Source organism: Anopheles bellator, chromosome 2 (assembly GCF_943735745.2).
Source record: "Anopheles bellator chromosome 2, idAnoBellAS_SP24_06.2, whole genome shotgun sequence".
NCBI lineage: Eukaryota > Metazoa > Arthropoda > Insecta > Diptera > Culicidae > Anopheles > Anopheles bellator.
This window is the reverse complement of record NC_071286.1, coordinates 71,584,504-71,608,739: the sequence shown is the minus strand read 5'-3', so window position 1 is coordinate 71,608,739 and position 24,236 is coordinate 71,584,504. Positions and strand designations below refer to the sequence as shown.

Genomic DNA, 24,236 nt, shown 5'->3' with positions numbered 1-24,236 from the left:
TACTGCATTTGCTTTCGGAAATTAAGTTCACTTTCGGTTGGAGGTCTTACGGATCGGATATTGGCGGAATGTTTGGAGTGAATCGGTGGTTTTTTGTATGGCGGAAGCGATGTATGGAATGGACAGAGTAGCACAACTTGTTGTGATTTTGTGATGAATAAACATATTGCTCTTCAAAACTGTATAACTGAATGCTAATGAGTTTGTGGATGAAATTTAGAAAGTAATTTTTAAACTGCAAATCAAAATAATAGCCACAAAAGGATGGATTGGTACCCCACACACTTGAGATCGGCTACATGCCAACCCGCACGCCTCACAATCAGGTGGTGGTTTCGTAAAATGTATTCCACCCCACACGCCTCACTGACCAAACACACAAAACTATGCAACCCAATTAAGCAAAAACCTTTCCGCGTCGTACAGGACGGTACAGGACTCGTCCGGGTTGGCAAGAAAGTAATAAAAACTGTAACGAATCGCCCGCTCAACTTCGACGACGAGCCACCGACAATGACATGAACATAATTGCCCACGTACGCCGGGCGAACTAACTCCGGGGACGCTGACGCTAGAGTTTTCGGAGGCATCAGGTGACAATTGCCGTGACAAAGTCCACACAGCCGTAGTGGAACCGAGCGCCCGCGGGCCCGAAGTGCGAAGTTTACTATCATGAAAATTTGATTAGGATTCAAAGGAGCAAGTTTTGCTCCCGGCCCGGCCCGTTCCCGGCCGTACTCTTTCCCGGAGAAGACCGTCCACTTCGCGAAGCCAAGTCTTTCGGAGATCGTCCGAAAGCGGAAAGTGACGCAGCCGTTTATTTAACGCGCCACGGTACTTCCTTCGCCGAAGACTAATGTGCTTTGGATTGAATTTTCTGCTCATGATTTGGGTTATTTAATAAAACATATCCGGTTGCTCCGTGGACGAGAACTTCCCACCAAACAGGATGATGTGTGGCAAAGTTGCCATTCCGTGTACTTTTTCTTATCCTTTTGGCTCAAAAAGTAATCACCGACGCACGTGACGGTGACTTTCGTGATTCGGAGTTTACGATTTGTTGCCAACTCCTGCACCGGGCAGCAAGTGGCAGCAAGTGTTAGATTACACGTTTATCAAACATTATTCATCGTTTTGGGTGCTGACGCCTTCTCCCGGAAATCCTGCTGGAACCGAAATGCAATTTTCATCACCACAGCGATGGGCCAACCGACGGAAACGGAAAATGCCTCGGAAGACCATGATGTGCGACCATGTGAGTGGCGCATGCAAACGCTGTCACATGGCCTCGCTCTGCACCTGCACTTGAGCCGAGGAAGATTTCCAATAAAAGTCTCCTTCAACGTCTTGGTAGCGGTAACTTGAAGCGTGGCATTCGTCGCCAGCGCCAGAACACACGTGAAACTTCCGTTTCCGGAAAGGGAACGTAGGGGGGAACGGCGGAGGGAGGGCTTTTTCCAGTGCCACCAGTCACTCTAAGGTGTCGGCCCGATGTCCTGGGCGGAGATGGAACCATGTTCATCGGTCGTGAAAGTTTTACCCGTGTAGCTAGAGGCGACACAATCTCTTTTAGCTTCCCTTATCAGTCAGTTCGGAGGATTTAATTTGTGTTTCTGGCCAAGGAATGTATTCGTTTCACTCTTGGTGAGGTTTGGAGAAAGTTTTCGACGATTATTTGACCACGCAGAGCGGAAGACAAACGATACAAAACGTTGAGTCAGCTTTTTGGGAAGGCGAAAGTTTCTATTTTCCTCCACGAGCACAAGCAAAATATTTTTGTTGAAGTCAATTTTTCATATTTAAAGGAAAAACCGCGATAGGCAGCGATAATGGAACTGGAAAAATATATTTGCAAAATATGAAACCAACTTAATATTGGCTATTGCGATGCGAAACAGTTCCGCAACGTAACAAACTTGCAACCATCATTAAAAGGTTTATGGTCATCATTCAAATGGCACCCAACTCAACGACCGAGTCAGTTGGGCTTCCCCCGAATCCGGACGGTGTTTTGCGGTGTAATTAAAATGAAGCACCCTTGGCAACCGGTGCCAGGTTGTTACCCTTGCCCGGCAGTTGTTGTTGCAGCTCATCGAGCAAAAATGAACCGTGAAGCCTTTTCAACAACCAAAACGTTCCGGACGCCGCAAGCCAATCACGGTGTCTCGTTGGGGTCCTCTGCGTTTACACTGCTTCCGTTGAATAAACACGCAATCAATTTCACTCGACCGGCGTTGGAAAAATATCCTTTTTCAATTTACATCTCTCTCTCCCTCTCGCGCGCTGTCTCTCTCCCTCGAATTTGTGTTCAAAGTTCCGGGCGGCCATCCATCTTGCACCTCGTTTAAGAAGGTTACTTCAAATCGCTTAAGGCCCCTGGCGACCAACTTAAAGCTACGTGTCTTTCCTTGCGGTGTCTCAAAAGTTTGACGAATGACAGTCGGCTCAGAGGCCGCGTGTGATGGGCCTCGATGTGAGTGCCGTGAATTATGTTCGTGAAAGCGTGCCCGATCTCGATAGCGATGGATCATAAAAGTGCCACCGAAGGCTGTGACATCTTTTCAGCAAACAGTCACCTTGCTGTCGCCCCTTTGGGGAAGCATCCGACGAGCGACAAGCGCCTTGGGAGTAGCAAAAAAAGGGCTTCATAGACCTCACGTCACCGAAAGAACGGGCCATCATCCCGAGGGGTTCCCCGGGCAGAGTGACAAGATAAAAATAAAAATCTAATCTTACGCTGAGCCGCGCACCCGTTCAAGTGGGAGTGGATCCCAGGACACCCGTTTACAGGGCCACGACCGCCGCCGGCTTTTGCCATCGATTATTGTTGAGTCACACCCGGGGCATGGGGAAGAACAAAAACGAAATCCGCTCACCCGTGACGTGAAAGCGTGAAATGACAAATTTTCCTCACACGCAAGCGCGAAGAAAACGTGCTGACTTCTGAAGGGTTCCCCCGGTGCTTCGAAGGCAGAGACAGCCGATAACTTTCGCCAATGTTACGGACACAAAGACCGGCACAAAGAACAATGGATTGTGGGCTTTTCACGCCCGTTCTCGGGCGTGACCCAAAAGCGACGAGACCTTAGCCGGCAGAGAGATGATTTGCTGCCGTAATACGAAATTAATTAGCTAAGAAGATGGAGGCGCGATGGAGGGACCCACAGCAGTGCGTCACCGGCGGAAGTACATTAATCGTAACACGTGGCCAGCGGTTCGGGGATGAAATGTAAATTGCACGATAATGGAGGCCAGACGGAGCAGATAATGGATTTGTCGTTAAACAAATCCCTGGCAGCATAAGACAAGAAATGAATACGAAAAGAAAATACGGAACAAGTGGAACTTAAGGACATACAAACGAGAAAACAACAAGCAAACAGGAAGAGTGTCGTGATGCGGATGAGTGGGTGTGTGTTTCGTGTGGTGTTTTGTTGGAGCGATCAACGATTAACAATACAATTAACATTGCATTATCGCAACGGAACGTGCATAGCCATAGGCACAGATCGGTTCCCTTAATGCGCGCGTGGTGAAGTGTTGGTGAGTGGGTTCTATGATGGGTATTCCGTCCATGGATTGATAGGGACCATAAGGAGGATCAATGGGTTGAAATTTGATGTCCAACGTTCTTTCACCCCGGGGGAGAGATCTAGCATTTTCTGGTCCGTCAAGCTGATTTACAGGACTCCAATTTGCCCGTTGTTCGGTCCTTTTGGGAACTTCAGATCGATCGTCGGTGACCCTCCGAGAGTGGTTCGGGGAGTACTCAGCAAGCGTCCATTTTGTTCGGGACATCGGTTTCTTCGGTCAGGATTTTTCGGGAAGGATGGGGGACCACCGGAAAAAGGCTTCGGGTTGGGAGTGGGATCGGTTGACAATTACCTGCTTGTGCTGGTACCACAGCTTCGGCAGGAAGATCAGCCCCAGCGTCACGGTGTTGGTGAGCTGCGAGCGGACGAACAGGGCCAAGAACAGGGTAGACGGATTGAACTCCTCCAAGTACCAGAAGCGAAGAATGTAGAACGTGGATGAGACGAGAAACTCGATCAGTATCGAGGCCACCAGAAACTGGCGCTCCTGTAAAATCGAAAGGAATCGAGATTAGGATTCGCAGCCCAGCGAGCAACGACGGAGAGTGAACTCACCCGAAATTGGGTATTTGCGTTTCGGCTTGCGATGGCTAACTGTAGTCCGAAGCCGAGTATCAGCAGCTCGCCGGCCTGGGTGACGTAGTCCCAGCGGAGCGGGCGGCACATGTTCGAGGCCACCTGCTCGGCGTCGAGCGGCGCCTGCGGTTGGTCCATCTGCCACACCAGCTCGCTGTACTGCAGGAAATCGAGGCTGGTCGCGGTGAACGCGGCCAGATAGCACAGGACCGCCACGATCATGGCGCACAGGTAGCGCAGCAGATCGAGATCTCTCACAACCCATCGATGAGCTTTACGGGTGCGGAACTCCACCAGGTGACGGTACAGCTTCAGCACGATCGCACCGTAGCAAATGATGAAGCCCAGCTCGCGGCACCACGGCTCCAGCAGGCACCGCACGTTCGACGCCTGCAGGAAGTGCAGTGCCACCTGGAAATGGTCAGATGTGACGCGGATACATTAAAAATCCTTCAGCGCCATAAATCACCCTGACTGAGTGGGCTGAGTTCGGAGCAAAAGATGGCCAAGTGAGAAACTAGCTCACGCTATCTCTTTCTTTGCGCTCTTGCTCCTTTGTGGAACCGGGCGCGAAAACGGGTGGCCCAATAAATTTGCGTCGTCGCGACCGAGTGGTCCGTTTTGCATTTCCCGCGACACGTCCTAATCACCGTGGTGCTTGGTGGTTCGTTATGGCTTCAATTCCCTTCGACAGACTTCGACGGAGCGTACGGTTCCGGTGCCGTGGTGCTAAGTGGCGACCGGAATCGTTTGCGTTCATCACTGTCAGCGCATCGTTACGGGTGCCCCCGACATCAGCAACATCATTATCGGAGGGCCTCTCGGTTGCCATCGTCACACGTCGACTGATGTGACGGGCTCACCTCGCGCGATGCTAAAGTGCACTTTTTCCTCGAGTAAGGCCATCGTCGATGGAAAGGTTCCGACACTTTTTGGTGCGAGAACCCGAAACGGAGCTGGTTCAGTGATTTGGCGTTGATGATGCAGAGTCCCGTTCGGAAGTTACTCCAATTTTGAAGATGGTTTCTCGAAGGTTTTGCATCAAACGGGAAAGTTAGTTCCCATAGTTCGTGTGTGTCATAGTAAGTGATTCTACCACAATGGCCTGACCTCGCTTTCGGTTATCCTTTGCGGGTGTCAGCCTTCCTTTCGGAGGCATCAAATCCGATTTGATGGCACAATACGCCACAGATTGTAACTCTCTCACTGTCTCATGCACACCCCGACTCGAATCGAAAATAACCCCGACTGTAAAAAGACTCGTCGAGGTTAAAACGATTCGTGGGTACATTATTTATTGACCGTGGCCAAGCTGGAACCGGCTATAAACTCGACAAAAGAAGCACCACAACCGGGTGCCGGGAATATCGATATTTTTCTATGTACTACGCGCTGGCCATTTTGAAATGGTTCCCAACACACATGTAACGGCCACCGCCGCCAGTAATGATAAACCATTCGAATTATGTACCACGGCGCGTTGTGGCTTGCGCCCGTTATTCGGGACACTTTCGGTTCAAGTAAAAGTGATGACTTTTCAAAAATTTCGATAACGTCCGCCATGACGCATCCATCACGGGGCGAACGAGCACCCCCCGTCGTGTGTGGGACCGCTTGTCGCCGGAGAAATGGAGGCTTAAGGATGGGCATCGATCGGAGGCCATTTTATGACGGAAATCAAGCGCAACCACCGCAATCGGCTCCGACTCCATGCTGCGGCGAAAGGATAATGAAAACGAAAGGGATGTGGATTATGGCTCAACTCCCAGGCCGCGGGGGGCACTCGTATCACATTTCTGCCAGGCCCCGGTCGACACGTGGCGGCGGTTTTCTCGGCGGCGGCGGTTAACGAGTGCCGTTGCGATGATTGCGCGTTGCGTGTCACAATTTCGCAAATTGCTTCACCACTCGTCGTCCGTACGCTGGACGGGATGCAATTTATGGCCGGTGATTCCGAAGGATATACAAATGATCCACCACTTTCTTCTATCACAAAACATTGCCATCGGAACGGAAAACCGAAGACCCATATTCTGAACCCAGTGGTGGTCGGTGAAATGTTATCTTCAGCAACGTTTTCTTCCCGTTCGATTGAATCAATCACATGGCCATGGCTCACTGGCGAGAAATAATGTTGCAGTGCAAGGCGCAACTGCACCAATAACCGAGGGCAGTGAAACGTTAAATTGTGTGGAAACCGAAACCGGCTCGGTAGTGAACGTCAACTTTGATTAGTTTTCGGTCTAACGAATCGTTTGGTTAATTACGGCGTCAAAAACACATTCCCACGGCACGATTCGATCGATCGATCTGCTAATTGATTTAACCTGTCAATATTGGCTCTGGCAATCGTTAAATTGTACCGTTCAATTATGGTTTGTGGTGCACGGACACACGCTGGTCCGCTCCGTGTGATGTTTTAAATGAGTCATTGCCGGCGCGAGAATTCCAATGGGAGTGTCCTGGGGTGCGATGTGTTTGCGTAACAGTTGCATGTTGCGATTTGCAGCATTCGAACCGTTACGATTTAATCACTCAGGTACCGTGGACAGTGGATCGTTATGCAAATTAAGGGACTTGTTAGCTATGAGACGGGGTCCGAAAAGGGTCCTAGCGATAAATAGCTTAGCAGCACCTGGGATTCGATCGAAACAACACTTGGCTTTAAAAAATGAAAACGTCAACACAATCGGACCCCCGAAAAGTCAACACTGCACATGGATGTGACATCAAACCGATTCCGTATCCATTTCGACCACCCGAAACGGGCCGGACAAACTGCAAATGATCATTTGCTAGACCACCGTAACCGCGGGTGGCAACCGTGGTCCGGTGATCCGGTAAATTGGAACGCTAATTAATTTTTGTACACCACAAAGCGGTAGCCACTACCACTACCATCGTTACAATATGTCTGTCCAGTTGGCCCATCTATCCCGGGGGTGGTGGTATCATAACCAGACTTCCGGAACGCGGACCCGGACAAAAAATCGGCGAATGTGTTGAATTATGAAACTTCTCATTAGCCATTCAGCCACGGTCCACCGGAGAGTCGGCACATTATTGGGTGGCCTGCTCCATTGCGGTGCACATCAGCTGACCGAGTCGGCCAAAATTCCGGCCAGAAACTACTTCTGACGGAAAGGGACGTGGAAAAAAAAATGTCAAAGCGAACCACCGGGCAACGGCGGACCCCGGATGTGCTGCAAGTTTAATGATAAATGGAAACTTTTGATTAAAACCGTAGATAGAAGTGGATAACGGGTGTCGTGGTGTTGTACCGACCACGCTAGAACCTCGCTGCCGGGTGGACAAAAAACGGGACCAAGAGCCGTGGCGAAGGAGTTATTTTATGGCTTGCCCGCTCCGTTTCGGCTTTGTTTCGGAGGGATATTTTCGGGAGGTTAATTTTCTTCCTGCGCCGAGGCGCCGTTTTCTCGCCGTACTCTCGACGATCCGAAAATTGAAAGTTTTTTTTTGTGTTATGCCGTTTCGTGGGTCCTTCTGGCAGGGTTTGGAATATTTTGAAAAAAAAAATGAAAGCTCCCACAGCTGATGAAGCATAACGTGCTGCGGGCGTGTTCCTGTTGCGCCAGGGGTCTGTGATCGGGGCCCGCGCCTTTGTTTCCGACCTCGATGCCGGAACCGGAAAGAGATTGAATTTTTGATGAAGTTTCACTTTGGTGTGGCCCCGGCTTAAAGCTACAGCGCGAATCCCGTGCCAAACTGGGATCAGGTTAAATGTTTCCCCGTGCCAGATTGTTGTGTGCCGGCGGGAACCTGGGGCGTTCCGCTTGAAAGGCCCGGACCGGTGGTGGCGAGGTTTAAATTAATTTCTTCGGCGGTTCCGCTATCGACGACAGCTTTCCAGCTCTTTTCGTTGGCTGGGCTTTATTTCATTTTGCAGCTAATTTGATTTTCCTTTTTCGCGATCTGAATTATTGAGCTGGAGGGTTGGAGCTATTTTTAATTGTCGGGGCCACGCGGTGGTGGCTGGAACGTAATTGTAGCCATAGCTTCGCTGAGTTCGGCCGAAAACCGAAATTGATCGATCATTTCTTTTTGCCCCGCTGGGTACGGTTTAAATTCAACGCTGGTTCTTCGTTCTGTTTCAGGTGGTTCTTACTTACCGCTAAATATAGTAGTAAAATGCCGAATAAAATTGTCTCTAAAATGGTCCACATCCCGGTGGCAATGGTCTGCAAATCGGAACACAGGGCAATGTGAAGTGTTACCAGCAGCTCCGGCGCTGGACGATGGGAGGCCACTTACCTTGCACTTCCGTTGGCGGAACACAATTAACGCTAACACTAAACAACAAAGCATGCAAGCTCCTAAGATGGCGCCGATCGTCGCCTTCATCAGCGTTTCGGTGCTAAAGTCCTCGTCCGGGCTGCTGCAGCTGCCAGCCGAGTCGCACTCGCAAGCACTCGGACACGGAATACAGCTGCAGGGAGGGAGATGCGCAGTAAGGTTAATGGCTGCTGGTGGCCAACCGCACGCCCCCTAACCGTACCTAAAGTTCGTAATGTTGCCATCGTTCTTCTCGGACGAGAAACCCTGTATCGATTCGTTGGGAATGTAGTAACCCGGCCGGCAGACGCACGTGTACTTCCCGCGCGGTTTCGAGGCGTCCAGCTCCGACAGCAGGCAGAAGGTGGACTCGCGATCGCAGACATGGCGCCGGCCAAAGATTGCCTCCAGCGCGTCGTTGCACTGGTCCACATCGGCCGCAATGAACGCCGACGCTACGATTCTGTGGAGAGTCGGCGGAGAGAACGACAGATCAGATCAGTCAGCCAGTGGGCCAAGTCCTGCAAGGACCCACGCCAAGCAAGCGATGTGTACGGGTTCACATACTTTGCCAGAGCAAGTGAAAAACCTACGCCCGGGGGCGGCCAGGACCATCCGGGAAGGAAAAGAAAACTTTGCTCCCCACTATCGTCCACAGTCCGGCCGTCCGGCCGGCCATTCCGGTTCCGACGAAGCGCAAAGTGAGCTCAAATGTTAACCACAAAAGACCACGCCCGGAGGGCGACCCGGTGGATAAATATTTATCCTCATTCTCTTGTAAAGGGACGTAAACGGGACCGGGACTGCTGCTGTCGTCCCGATCCGGGCTCCTTCCGAGACTGTTTTGTTCGGTTTTCCTACCAGAAGTTTGATCAAATGGAATCGTTTTTCATCAACTGCCGGCCAGCAAGGCATGTGACGTCTAACGCAGATGGGCGGAGCAAAGTTATCGCCTTGCGGCCTACGGCCAAACGAGCGCTCCTTAAACACGGTTCGGGAGGCCGCGCGTTGTCGACGCGGATAGAAATAAAACTCAGCATTTTATGTTGCTGGCTTCAACTCGTGGTCCTTGGATAGTGATTTAGCAAAAATTGAAGTTCAAACACTGCTCCAACTTGTTGTCTTGTTTGATAAATCTTCGCGAGCGTCAGCCTCACCGGTGGCCGTATCCTGATGTGGTGGGTTGACGGAGAGCCCCGAGAACACAAAGGAGCGTTGGGTGAAGGAGAACGGCGCCAAACTTTAACTTTTCTTCAATCAAGATAATGTCACCCGGAACGAACGGGAGTGTTACGCTTGGGGCTGTACGCTTCCTGCTTGCGAATCGGGACAAATCTGTGTCCGGCAGGCCTGGGCCCCGGGTCGGACACCCAGCACCGGCCGGGACGGGAAATGGATCCTTGATTTGATTCTCTCCGAGCTCCGGGCTCCGAGTGTTCCAGTTTGACGTGCACGATCGCGCGCGCGCTCGGGACAGTAATGATGAAATAATGTTAATTAACTTCCCGGAACCACTTGCGAGACCGTTGACCGAGGCAACCGGGACCGGGACGTGGAGTGGTAGTGGTTCAAAATGGCCGCTTGGGAAGGTCAACTTAAGCAAGTGCTCAAGAGATCCTTTCGTGGCGCAAAACTGATGAGGAAAATAAACAGCTTTTGATCTGCTCACCACGCCACGCCTCGCCAGTTACCGTGACCCACGGGCTGCGGCCTACGGGAACCGGGCGTGTAAGCATCCCCGATTAGCCGAAGATGAACAACACCATTTGGGGCCCGTCCCTCGCTGGTGTCACGGACACCCCGAACGAACCGAGCAGAGAGGAGCTCATTTTCTGATGAATAATTACGTCGGCATTTTTCGTCGGGGACCGACAATTCGGAGAAAAATAATTACACGCGACCCGTGCAGCGTAAGATATCGTGGCGTAGCTTCGGACGTAGGAGTCGGCCCGGACTGCGGGAACTTCTCGGGCTGATCAGAAAACGTGAGTAAATACGCTCTTCCGAGAAAGCGAACGCAAACGGAGTGGATAAACAGATTTGCGTCCCGTGTGTCACGACGCCCCGGTGGCGCTCAGGATGCATAAGTAATTAGCACTACGTAAACATCTTTTCGACTCCGGCACTTACTTGAAGCCCTGCGATTCCACCGTTACACTGTACGGCCACAGCCACCGGCCGTACAGGGGGCCACAGTCGCGGAACGGGGCGCCCCAGAACTGGGCCCCATTGCTCTGGTTCCAGGCTACGCCCAGCTCACGCCAGTACGTCGACAGGAAGTTGCGGCTCTCGGACAGGTTCACGTGCGCACTGTCGATCTGATCGCGGAACTGGACGACGGCCAGCGGTAGCTTCGGCGAAGCGATCCCGACCGCCAGCAGTAGTCCGTCGTCCTGCTTCAGGACACTGGCGGCCAGCTCGTTGGCTTTTTCGCGCGCCAACGCAAACTTCCGGTCGTCGCGGATGGCTTCGTTTTTGCGCGTGGCCAAGTAGTCGGCGAACGATTTGGCCGCTCCGATCGTGATGTCCGAGACGTCGTAGAACGGATCGGGTGGCACCTCGTCGAGAGCCCGCTGCTCGCAGGGTGGAAGCGTTGGTGGGACGAGGGTACTGGAGGTGGCGGCAGACGGCGGTCGGTGGCGTTGCTGGTTCGGTTCCTGATCCGCCTGCAGTTCCTGGTCCGGTGGCTGCAGCTGCTCCAGCGTTTGGCCGGTGGGAACGATCAGAAAGAGGCCGAGAATGACCAGCAGCAGCCAGGGGCAGCGGAGGCCCCGTGGCCATGATGGCCACGGTGGGAAGCGTGATGATCGGGGCAGCTGATCAAGGGCCGGGTGACGGTGGTGATGGTTGCGATGGCAACGATGACCCATCACCGGTGTTTCTTGTGCTGGATATGGTGACCGATAGTTGTGATGAGCATCTGCGGACCGAGACCAGAGAATTTTATGGTTAGTATAGTCTTCTGGAACATCTATCGACTTGTTCCAACGAGATTCCAATTTGTGAATTCCATCCCTAAAGTAAGAATCTGGAAGGGCTATAAAATATGCTTCCACAGCTTTTAGGACCCCATCATTTGATGAAAAGCGCTGTCCTCAAAGGATTTGTTTAGGTCTGAAAACAGATGGAAGTCGGCCAAAGCGGCCAAATCTGGTGAATACGGTGGATGTTCCAACAAATCGAGCTTTAATTTATGGATTTTAGCGATTTTCAAAATACTTTTGCGACAGGGTGCATTGTCCTGAAGACATTTTTTTGTTGCGCAACCCGGTCTTTCTCTTTCAATGGCCCTGAAAGGATGCAACAATAATCGATTTATTTTAATCAGTTTGCAGGTAATCTACAAACAAAATTCCTTTCGCATCCCAACAATCTTATGCTAACAACTTCTTGGCCTATTTCTGGGTATGAACTAATTTCGAAGCCGAGGAACCAGGTTCACACCACTCTTTGGCTTCTTGTTTTAATTTAGGATCATGCTGATAGACCCAAGTATCGTCTATAGTGTTGAGAAGAGGCACAAATTTCATGCATTCATCCATTTCTTCTTTTCCAATGTCTTTAAATGTAGTATAAAAATATTGATAGAAATTCGAATACAAAACATTGCTTACACTTGCCAATGAGTTGCCTAGAGCTTCTACTACATCTCTTTCACTCACTCGACGACAGTCCGATACGATATCCTGTAATTTTCCCACAATTTTAGGTATTGCTACTGTTTTCGAAGGTCCTTGAAGTGGATGGTCTTCAAGGTTTGTGCGACCACGTTTAAATTCAGCAATCCATTAAATTCAGTTCATATGAGAAGTGTACCAACGTATTTGGATGTCGGATAATCTGTTTAAATTAGCCAACATATTGAACTCTAAGTGAACCCAGTCTGGTTAGGTCCAAACAATGTGGCCCACAATCTTTTACTCACTATCGAACATCATTTCGGATAATTTTACTGTTAACCAATTGTTCTCCATGTTTATCGCTACAGCTTACGGGGCGATACTCTAGAAGGGATGAAAAACCAAGGTCCTGTTCCTACCGGTCGGTGGTCAGTGTCGACTGTGAAGGCAAATGGTCTCCAGCAGCAGGAGGGGTTCGATAATCATCGAACACTCAACGGTCGTGCCCGAATACGGTTGGCAAGTTCGTTGCGTGACTCGAAATCGATGGGCTGTATAGGCCATAAAACCGCTTGACAGAACAGCGAGGACCATCTTACGAGCGAGGAAAGTTCCTGTGGCTGACTAATCGTCTGTAACACGTTCCTTGCTCTACAATACCAGCTCGAATGTAAGTCCACAGTCCACAGTGGCGCTGCAGGCACAAATGAAACCGGAACGCTTCATTTCTATTACTCCTGGCTTGAGCTGCTAGAGGACCAAGGATTAGTCCCTAGCACCATTCGCTGCCGCCCGGGCCGGAGGCCGGTGAGAAAATTCGGTCGTGAATCAAGCTAATGACTTACATCTGCAAGTCGATACGCGGGGAACTCATGAAAGATTTATGCCTCCGTCCGTATCGACGACAGACTGTGGCTTTACATCTTGTGTAGGACCCGGCCTCGTGCGGTTAGGTGCTAAGAAGTTCGAACATGAAATTAATTATTACATCGTGCCGGGGGCGGTCGAAGCGTTTAGCTAAATAGCGTTAAAACTGCTCGTTACGTCGACACCTCCGAACTTGGGGAATGGACGGCCCGGAAACAACCCGGCCCTATCCCGCCCAACATTCGATTCGCCGAATTTGAATTTCCATTATTTGCGCATATTTTTACGATCCCTCATAATCGACAGCTGTTTGCTGACTTCCGAGGACGCCCGGGCACACCCTAGATTATCTTGTCAGACCGAAAGCCTCACTCAAAACTTCAAAGGCATTCTGAAGAGGGCTGTTCAAGAGCCATGGGCGAGCCAAGAGCCGGCGGTGGGAAAACTATTGCCACGCAGTCCCGCAGTCCCCGTTGGAGGTTTCTGTTTGAAGAGGGTTCCTTTGGCGAAACTATGCACACAATTTGCGGGGTCCACGATCACGGCACCCGCCGAACCTGAAGGTCACCCTCTACAACCGGGTTGCTGTGGGCCCGGTTCTAACGAACCGGTAGAAGTAAATACATCCTAATCATACCCCATGTTGACGGGCTTGTCATTTGTCATCCCTTATTTGAGGCTGCTCCCTGGTGCCAGGTGCCGAGCCCAGCGTCTCGTGTTACCGTGCTTGGGCGTGCGGTCAAAATTTCTGTCACCGACGGGCCAAGCGTTGCCCACAGAGTGGCCGACTGGACGAGGTTTTTCCTGTAAGCCAATTTCTCGCCAAGCCCGAGCCAAATTAGAGGACTTCACAGTGAAGAGTTCTCCGACGGGCTCCGCTGCCACGTGACATGTTCAATATTGCCCGTGGGCCGATTATGCATAAGGATCTGCCACCGAAAACTGGATCTCGGTCCGAGGTGGGCGCGAGGGTGGCTCTGTCCTTGTCACAAAATGGGGTCACACGAAAAAAGGTCATTCCGAAAGATGAATTTCTTCGGCCCGCGTTGGTTGGGCCTCCCTCGTTTTCGAATTCTCCGTGACAGCGAGCGGTTTGAAAATGTCCTCTCTTTTTTCCCTGCCCGCCCCGGGTCTTTAATCGAGTTAGGTGGAAAAACTTGAAATGAGATGAATCGTGCCTGACACCATGACAGCGAACGAGCTGGAAATGGAACTGGAGTCCCTCTTCGAACGGGACGCTGGTTTGTTGGGCGCGGACTGGGGTTTGTAAGACAATTTCACTTTAAAAACTTTATTCCGGAAACCCGATAAACGTCACATACCCACATGTGGTGGTTCAATGACAGGGGTGAACCAATTTAAGGCCTTTTTGAAAAGACTGAACCTACAGACATCGAGTCAGGGTTGCAAGGTCCTAGTCGAGTTCGTTTCGCAAGCCAACGATTGTTGGATGTTAAAGACTTTGCTTTGGTGTGTCCTTTAGTTAAATTTTCTTACAAAGCAGAATTATTGAATCGGAGCAAATCACATCTGGCTCATTCAAATGTTAGTTGTCGTTTGTTAAAATAAAATTAATATTTAAAGAATGAAAAGTGTAATGAAGATTCAAGAATGGTAAGAACTCGAAAACTCAATATTTGGGATCGATCAAGGAAATTTCATTTCAAAAAATCATGTTCCACGATCCTGGGAGTTGTGGATTTTTCACAGAATTCATTCCCCGCAGGCATCACTGCCTCCAAATGTCAACACAATTTGTGTCGGCCATTCTTTTGGGCAACAGGAATCCAATTTTTCACAATTTCACGCACACAACCTAGGATTTCGCCGAAGAACTAACGAGCTTATTACGGAGGGTAGCTGTTTGCCGGTGCTTTTTGTCGATACTTTCGCGCTTTAAGGTTAGAGCGCCCATCCTGACTTCCTGGGCCGGTGCTGTTTGTTCGGTTATTTCGAACTAACGAACTCTGGGAACCAGGACCCCAGGACCGGTGTTAGAGTGTAAAATGTAATGGTTCCGATCCGCAAGTAACAACGCCAACGCGCGTTGCTAGCGAAGCAATCATGGTCAAGTGGGTCCTGAGCCGTGCTACTCCTCGCCGTGGAAAATGCAGCCTCCGGCCGGTGTGTCTCGGTGTCCCCGGGAGACCGTAGCCCGGAGAGTGGGAATAAATTACACTTACTTTTCGCGTGGGCTTCGCAAATTGTTTTCACACGTTTCCCTTGTAAGCGAGCCGGCACCTGGCCACCACCTGCCCTGCCTTGCCCCGTCCTTGACTTTGTCCTGCCACTGCCACTCATTATGACGCTTGTTTTTCTGCACCGTTCTTGCTTCTTGTTCATCGTTTCATTTTCGCGCCATTGTGTCCCGGTTGGCCTGGGAAAAGTGAGTTCCGTCTGCCACGATTGCGCTGGGGCCCGTGAAGCATCTCGGTTACAGCGTGGCTGAGCCATGTTGATGCCGTGAAGTGGCGTTACGGCGTCTGGCCCCGGCGTCTTCGTTTACAGCATCACACGGTTCACGGTTTGGGGTTCTGCAACTCGTTCTCCACCGGGTCGACCAAACAAAGGCAAACCGGTGGCGGTGGTCCTAATTAAAAGCAAAAGTTTCCAAGAGGTGCTCTTTCAAAATATCTCAAGTATTTGAATGTTTTAATTGCTTTTATAATGTGATTTCTGCACCACTGCACGCGCTGCTGCTCTGCGGAACTCCGATGCAGTCCGCTGAGCATGAATCTGGTCGCCGCCGCATCAGGTGGACCATTCGTCTGGGAGTCAATTTCGTCCTTTTTGGCCCCGTATGAGAGCCATCCGTTTGTTGTTATGTTGCGATCAAACAGAACTCGTTTGTATGAATTTAAGACGAAGCGCTTTCCGATGAGCCAAGGCCACGTTGAGCGCACTACCATCCGGGGCATAGCAAATGCCCACAAAAATTACAGATCAAATTACAGAACTTAACTTAAAAGGGGTGCGTTTAGCTTAATTTCAACGGTTAAAGTCAACATAGAAAGCAATTTGACATACTTCCAACTCAAAACATGGAACTGTGCAATGCGAAGGGATGCTTTATTCTTTGTTCACATCGTTCCATCGGGAGCATGAGCTGCCCTTGAAGCTCTTCATAAAAAGGCGATCCCGAGCTGGAATGTAGTGGCCATGTTTATTTTGCGCACAAGGGAAACTATAAAACGTTTTGTGTTAATTACGCCACACTATCGTAATCATCGGCATTTGCATGCTCATCATGTTTTTAGCTTCGCTTTGCCCCGGTTTCAGTTTTGCCCGTGGCGTAAGGACCACGGCACTCGGAAGCACCGAGTCGTAGCCGAGCATCGGACGGTGCAATGCGCAGCAATCCAAATGGCCGGATAGTGCTCGAAACTGAAATGAGTGCTCAAAATTTTATCACTTTAATTAGTGCTTCCGGCCCTCCGGCTGGCCTTGGCTTGCTGAGCTTGCCTGGGATGCCACTTGATGCTCGGTCTCCTCTCGACGCGAGACCGTATTCCGGATCGGGAAGGACATAAAAACCCGTCCGACATCGCACAGAAGCTGGGCCATGAAATGGATGGCTACCGGGATCCCTCCCCGAGGGGATACCGTTCGTTCCCATTGCTCCCGTCGTTGTTGTTTATCGAAACAATCTGCTGGGCCAACTATCTCCATTGTCCGTTGTGCTGTTTGTCCGTCGGCGCGGGCCGACCAAACTTGTTCGCAAAACCCACTTTTTAAATATTGTTTTTAAAATGCATGTCCATTTGCAGCCAGTTAGCGATGAATGAAACTAAATCGATTTTTCGAGCCGCGCGAGGACGAGTGGACCGCGGAATCGTTTCACTTTCTGCATCACTCACTACCCGCCACTACCCGGATTATCGTGTCCGGGTAAATCTGGGAATGAATAAAACATCTCCTCGGGACGTTTTGTTTCCCATTGTGTGCCACATCCGGGGAGCCCATTCTTGGGCGGCGACGGGGCGCAATAAACGCAAAATCTAGGACATCGATTGGGTGGATCCTGTCATGCTGTCACGTGACCGTGGAGATGGAATTGCAACCACCGAATGGCATCATGGGCCAGAACGAGTCGCCCACCAAGACCGAAGGATGTGCCGTGGGAGTTTCTGCTTCGTTTTTTTCGTGTTTTAATAACAAACCAAACCCGGACAGCGGCAATCGGGTGCGCCTTCCTACATTCGATACATCGCTGGCAGGCCACAATGTTGGAGCGTTTACTGTGTTTCCGGTTTGACCGCATCGCAAAAGGACCGCGTCGCATGGGACGCTGCACTTAAAAAACGAGTAAACGTCAATCATTGTCCAGCCGGCGAATCGGCTGACGGTTGGGTTTGAGATTAAGACCACCACAATGGAATGACTACATTCGTTCTGGAGAACGATATTTTCCAGCGTTCGACGTTTGGCAGGATTGTCGGTTTGCTTGTCCACCCTTTCGCGGCATCGGTTAACGATACCATCAAGTGCTTTTCGTGGAACCCGATGGAAACATTGCGCCTCGAGTCTTTACTACAAAGTTTGCTAGTTGGCAAACCTCCCGCAAAGCAGCAACAGCAATACTAGTGCAAGACTACGTAATCATTGTAAGACACGTGAATCATCGTCCTACGTAGTGTGATTCTACAATATCGACGTGTTCCTGGCCAGCTCCCGGCCGGAAAAGAGAGAGATAAATAAAATCCCCCAGATGGTTTCGTGGCTTTCGAACACTGCGCTAGTCAATCCGTAGACAACAATAAAAATGTGCTCCTTATTGTTTCGGTTGTAAATAATCAAAATAAAAATGCGGATTTTCTCCGGCAGCAAAAGAAAAACCAACCAAATCCCGGCACCATCCCACGTCAGCGTGCGGCTAAGAATCCCGTCAAATGGCGCCCGACCACACCGATCTCGGCCATCGTTTCGGCCATCCGCTCGGAACCCCGCTGGATCCCAATCGAAATCCACACCTGGCAGGCCACCCTAATCGTGATGAATAAAATGTTTGAAAGGATTCCCGGACCCGAGGATCGTCCCGTTGACAGCGCGGGATGATTCGGACGGACGGCTCCGGGTGTGAGGTGTGGCTTTCGGGCCTTCCCCTCGCCGTGCCAAACGGCAATAAAATGGGATGAAAATGAAATAAAAATCCGATAAAAAAGACGACCGCCAGACCCCTGGGTGCTGCCCCAAAATCCTAATCCTTTTTTGGGGCCCATTTCTTTCTCTATATTGCGCGCCGCACTCCTTGCCGCAATCCTTTTTCTTGGCCTGGCCTTTTGGCTCTTGAGACGAACCCTCGTGCTCTCGAGAGACCGTGCGCGCAGGAAATTTGGGCCCCGGAAACGGATACTCGTCGTCCCGGGACGAACACGGGACTATAATTTGCTGGCAAATATACCATAAAACATTACTTCCGGGGGGGAGGCAGGGCGGCCGGTTGGCTGGGAACGGATCGGCCGGAAAACTGATGAAACGTCAGAAAACATTATCGTTCCGGCCATGCAGAGGAGTTTTCCGCGAGCCACGAGTCTAGGCTCACTTTTGCTGGGACTTTTCAGGTTGGGTTAGTGAGAAGTTATCGGCACGTGGCTTGTCCGGAAGTATTGTATCCAACATTCGGAAGCAGAAGGATCACCGAAAGACAACCGGTGATCCATAAGGCATCGTTCATCCGTGGGTCCGTGTTTATTGTACAAAACACACGCGCGCACCAAACGAGAGCACTGCCATGCGCCCCATTTCTCATGGCGGCCCAGCGAATGAACGGCACGATGAAATCTTAAGTCTGGAAAATTATCCACCCTCGGGAGACCGTTTTGCAGCCGCCCGGACGCGGCCCGTGTACACGTGCCAGGCCGTGTGTCGTTTGTTATTTTTGATTTTCCTTTCGTCGAACCGGAGCGTGGAAGAGCATTCCGAGAAAAACCTGCGCCATCTGCGCGTGCATATGTATGTGTGGGTATTATTATGCTGAAACAAACGAAAAACAGAATTGTAAAACGGTGTTTGTGGCTGCCAGCACCGCCAGGCAGCGTTCACAATGGTTCCGCCCCATGGTTCCTTCTGCTCGGTTTTCCTAGTCTCGAACCCGATGGCTGACGTTGGCAGCATGCGCGATTTTATGCAAGCGCATGAAATTTTGTCCAAGGGTGCTCCCACGTCCCGCATCCAACACCGAGCGTCAGCGGACGAAATCTTCAACAAATAAAATCAATCACCGAGCGAATGTATGGGAAGAAAAAAAATGGATGGAAAATTCGTCAGCTGCCTCGGGGAGAGTTGTATGTGGGCCGCCGAGTAAGCCATGCGCCGGTTCCTGTGATTCATCAAAGAAGGCCGTAGGAGATCGTCACGTCGTAAACTCTCCGCTGTCCCGACAGCGATGGGAGATGATGAATAAATTTTCGAACCCATGGCGAAAATCCCGGACACAGTAATTCTATCAGCGTAAAGGCTGTGGCCTCGCGGGCCATCCCCTGGGGGAGCGGATGGGTCGCACGATGAGTTGTATGTTGTAACCGAATTCCCGGTACGCTCGGAGCGTTTCTCCGGAAACTTCTTGCGGTTAAGCCCGCGTGCGACAGACCCAAACCGGATCCAACGAACGCCACATTTAATAAACCAGTTCGTCATGTTGCAGAGTTGATTTAATTGGATTTTTTTAAGTTCAATTCAATTAATTTCACCATTTGTCGCTGCTGGTAGACATTTTGGTGAACTAATCCTTAAGATTTTTTTTTTAGAAGAACATACCAGGCTGTATTCATGCTTCAAATTAATTGTAGCGAATATACATTGCTCACAATTCACATTCATACCGTCCTCCAGTTGTCTCACTGTTAGTAATTTATAAAACCCAAGAGCCGGCCAAAACCAGTGTTCAACAAGTCTGGTCAGTCAGTCTCAAAAGTGCAGTACGAGCATAAGAATAAGAACAACCGAAAGATATCTAAGTATGCCAAAGATATCACATAATATATCGGGCACAAATAAGGGACAGCATCCACATACCGGTCGGTTGTTCTCAAGCAAATGCCATAAAATGCGGGAAACAAACACCAAGAGCCGCCTGCCTTCAGTCCTGATGTTGTGCATTAAAGCATAAGCCTAGGACCGAAACAATGCACGCTTCCGACAACGAGGCTGCAAACGACACCCCAAGCCAAACAGGTGGAAAGGATGATAACCTCCTCGGAGCCATGGGTGAATTCTCGGAGCGCAGACAGACTGGAATGCCCACAGTGCAGGTGCTGCTGCAGCACACTGCTTACATTAATTACAACTTCTAATCTTTCACGGTAGACGGCACATGTTATGCGCCCGTATGTACCAAGCAAACAACTTCTGAAGGTTGTGCCAACATTTGATAAATTGTTGTCCCCAGCCAGCTGACGGGCCTTTTTGGCAAAGGCGACTTGGATGACAGGGCGACAGTTCAGCAGAAGTTTTGGGGCAGAAGCCCAGGACATGACTCACAGGGTTTTATGTCTTTTTATACCGTCCATCGTGGCTAACTACTTCCGTAAAGATGCAATAAAAGCGACGGCGACCAACCCAGCATAATAACGGTGAAGAAGCGACCAGATCGATGCCGACGGTGACACCGACGGTGATACCGTCCGTTCGAACAGAAGAGTCCCCACAGAGGTCAGCACCCTGCTCAGGAGCACGGACGACCGAAGGCACGCTTTAATTTATTGGATTTTATGTAAATTAACTCAACCGAAGGACCGTAATGCGATTCGGCGGTACGGTGACAAATGGCCGCAGACCGTTCGCTCGAAGAAAGAAAAATCGTACACAAAGGCCGGGGTTAGGGACACAAAATCAATTTGTGAATTTCTCAACAAACACCGCGCGACAATTGAACGCCCTCGTCCCGAAACGCCGCATAAATCGATGGATTCTAGGCGCTGTCGTAGCGAATTTATGCACATCCACTGAAACGTTAACTACTTCGCCAAGAAAATGCAAAGTCCTTGTGGTCCTTTCCACCACTGCACGACCAGACTCGTGGTGTCCACTTGCTTGTTTTCGAAAGCCCCCACATTTCGAATCAACATTTATCCTAGCGGTCCCTTTTTTTCTGTTTGCGTTCTACATTCAACTTGCAAATCCCGCGTCGCGACGACCACGGCCCGGGCCGTGTCGAACGACGAACAATCATCCTTTGCGCTGGCGAAGCTTTACTATACAACAAAATCCGACTTCTTCTCGCACGGACCCGGACCCGGGGCCCGACAATTCGTCCCACATTAGGTCTCGAGACTCGGCTCGCGTAATCTGCACTTCTCGCCGGGGTCGGACTCGCCCAGCAGCAGCATAAATCCGTCGCGGATTCATTCATATTCATAAGCGCCTATCCGAAGCAGCGGGCGGCCGATCGTACGGGTTGCGCCCGCCGACATTATCATTTTTCAGTCGCGAGAATAAGAAAACGGAGCCGGAAAACGGAAACCTTCCTAATTCCATTCTTCTGTGGCTCAAAAGTGAGCTCCCGGGCAGGGGGTTTCTTTGGCGTCGGCACCCAGGCAGGATGTATGTTTTGGGGACACGAATAATGAATTATGGTTAGTGGAAAATCTGCTCCGGCTGGCGGGGGCCGCGTGTGATGCGTGTGCGTTTGCCGGTGACACACAGGAGGTCTGTCTGTTGAAAATATATATATTCATTGTGAGAAAAGTTGAACCGTGAGTGTGCCGAATTTTCTTTCGCTATTTGCATTTTAAGAGCCAACAATAAGGAGTAAAATTTTATAAGTATTCCCATGAATATGAATCCGTCGACGAAGACTCGGAACGGAGCGCGACATTTTGAAAGTAATGAAATTCATTCCAACACGTGGTGTCGAGTTCCCGAGAATGTCTTTAATACGCACACACACCCTTATGCTTCGTGACGTTAGTGCAGCGGAAACGGAAATAAACGCGGACGTGTTTATTTCACGTCTGGTATGTAGGGTAAGGGCCACTAAATTGTTGCTGCATACCTGGGCCGAAGGGCCCGAAAAATGTGTGCGCGCTTTGCGGAAGAAATTCGGACCTTTTATCGCCAACCCGGCGTACCCGGCGTGTTTGCGTACTTCATTTGAAACATTTCTTTACGGTGCTTCCATTTGTTCCGGCGCGCAACATAAAACTCGCAGAATCGTGCGGCGAGAGCTTGGCTTTTGCGTGAATAGTGCAAAAGCAGCAGTGGGCATGAAAAATTATCCATTTCATTATCGGGCTCCGCTCGGTTGGAGCAGTGAAATGGATCCGTGCTCCGTGTGGCACGTGTGTCTCGTGGTCCTGCAAAAAGGTTTGCGAACCTAAAAGCCGACCCGGCCCGGTTTTTTTCGCTCCCCGCTTCCGTGAAGCTTTACGCGAATGATATGCTAACGCCGGCCGGGCGTGATGGGTAAGTTTTCGGATAAATCAAAAGCAACAGCCCAGCTTCGGCGGAGGGCTAGTGGATCCGCGGACGGTCGGCCCTATTTCCGCGTTAATGTTGTTTATTTTACTTTCCCCACCGCACCGGCGCGCGAAGATTGTGCACCAATTTACGGGCTCTATTTCTATGCATTCGCCTAATCTTCACCAAAGCACCATAAAATCCAGCCAACTAGCGGCGAACTAGTCTCGCCGCGGACACGGAGTTCCGGAAATAGCAGGACGAAACAGGAAGGACTTTCCGCGAACCGGCACCGTCACGGCGGACTCACTTTCGCGCCTCGGTGCTTTACGATCCAACATTATCCGAGGTTTACGAGCCAGCGTTGCCTTTGGTTTGGCACCGAATCTTCCGCGGAGGCCAATCAGAGGCCCGGGTGTCGCGCGCTTGCATACGAGCGTAGCCTGGCGCAGGCTGAAAGGCTGCAGGCCGATCATAATAAAAATAATTCCATTTGTTTACACCAAAGTACCTCCAGACAGCCACAGTTCGAGCCGCGACGCTGCCACGTCGTGCGTAAACCGTTACCGTTATGATTCATTAAAAGCAATTTCCGGACCACGGTGACGGCGGCGGCGGCGGAGGTGGCCGGCGGCGGCCACCTCCGCTTGCCTTGAGACGTCCGTTTGCAAGTCGTTCGACCGTTTGCCAAAGTAAACATAACCTCCGGGCCGGGAATAAGGGAACGTTACGGGCAATGGAAATGAAATGGAAGACATTTCGCGCTTAACGATTGCCATCGTGATGATTTTTACGGAGTACTCGGCGGCCTCGGAGCCCAGGAATTAATGCGATCGTTTGGGTAATCTATCAAGTGTTTGTATATGGTGCACTCATACATTCTCATAAATAAAAACATATTTTTTTGCAGTTGGCCCACATCTTGCCACACAAAAGAATGACGTCAGTGGTAGGAAAATTATTTGCTTGCTGGAATCAGGCCACTAATTACAATGAATCAGTTTAAAATGTATGCGTTGGTGGTACTACAAAAATAAACATAACCTTTAAGCAAACTTGGCACGATCGTTTAATGTTTGTTTCCATTTCCGATCATATCCAAATGATTAATAATATTATTTAATGCGCTGAGAGACATACCCAACATGCCCCTATTCCGTTATTCAATTATTTAGACGTACGTTGATGTCGTCCCTTCTCTAATTGGCCACCTCCGCACAAGTGCATCATATCTAACGACTTAAAAGCACTTGGAAAATTCGATCCGGTTTTTCGATTGCTTTATTTTTACACCCGGACCCGGCTGCACTCTCGACGTTGAAGTGCGATTCTTTCAGCGAGTTTGGTCAATAAATAAAATCTCTTAATCTTGTTGCGACCGACGTCAGGCGAACGTACAAAAAATGGGTGGAAATTCTTTCGCAGTATCTCCGCCGAGACTAGGGTCAGGACTGGGCAGTGTGCTGGGCCACTTGTTGAACCGGCCCGATCGTTAGTCGCCGGTCAGTGCGCGGCTACTACTAGACCACTGTCCAGCGCTGCTCGCCCGCGCGCGTCGTTACCGGAATTTGATTTATTTTCGTACAGGGTGGCCAAAGCCAATGGTTTACGGTTCCGCTCTCCGTCGCGCCGGAGCACGCGCCACCCGGCTGCTGCTGCTGCTGTTTATTTTATTAGCGAACCAATCACGTCTCCGGCCAGGCTACGGTGGACGAGTGTTTCAAATTCACCCGCTCCACTTTGGGAAGGGCCGTTTCTGCTCCTTCATCTTTCGATTCGACGTCTTCACTCGATTCTGACACCCAGTGGCACGGGGGCAGAAATAAATCCTGCCTCCCTGCCCGGCCCGGTTGGCCGGATGTATCGTTTCGGTTTAGCACTTGACCGATTT

The 24,236-nt window shown here is 50.5% G+C and overlaps 1 protein-coding gene across 1 annotated transcript in view; it reads right to left on the bottom strand.

The window, feature by feature from the left end:
* LOC131207978 (probable G-protein coupled receptor 158) overlaps positions 1-24,236 on the bottom strand; it is a 75,947-nt gene that overhangs the window by 6,634 nt on the left and 45,077 nt on the right. The window contains exons 2-7 of the mRNA XM_058200616.1: positions 10,593-11,433; positions 8,686-8,925; positions 8,442-8,616; positions 8,300-8,368; positions 4,149-4,580; positions 3,886-4,080 (exon numbers count right to left, since the gene is read on the bottom strand). Of these exons, the coding sequence (XP_058056599.1) occupies positions 3,886-4,080; positions 4,149-4,580; positions 8,300-8,368; positions 8,442-8,616; positions 8,686-8,925; positions 10,593-11,433 (1,952 nt within the window). The remainder of the gene's footprint in view (positions 1-3,885; positions 4,081-4,148; positions 4,581-8,299; positions 8,369-8,441; positions 8,617-8,685; positions 8,926-10,592; positions 11,434-24,236) is intronic.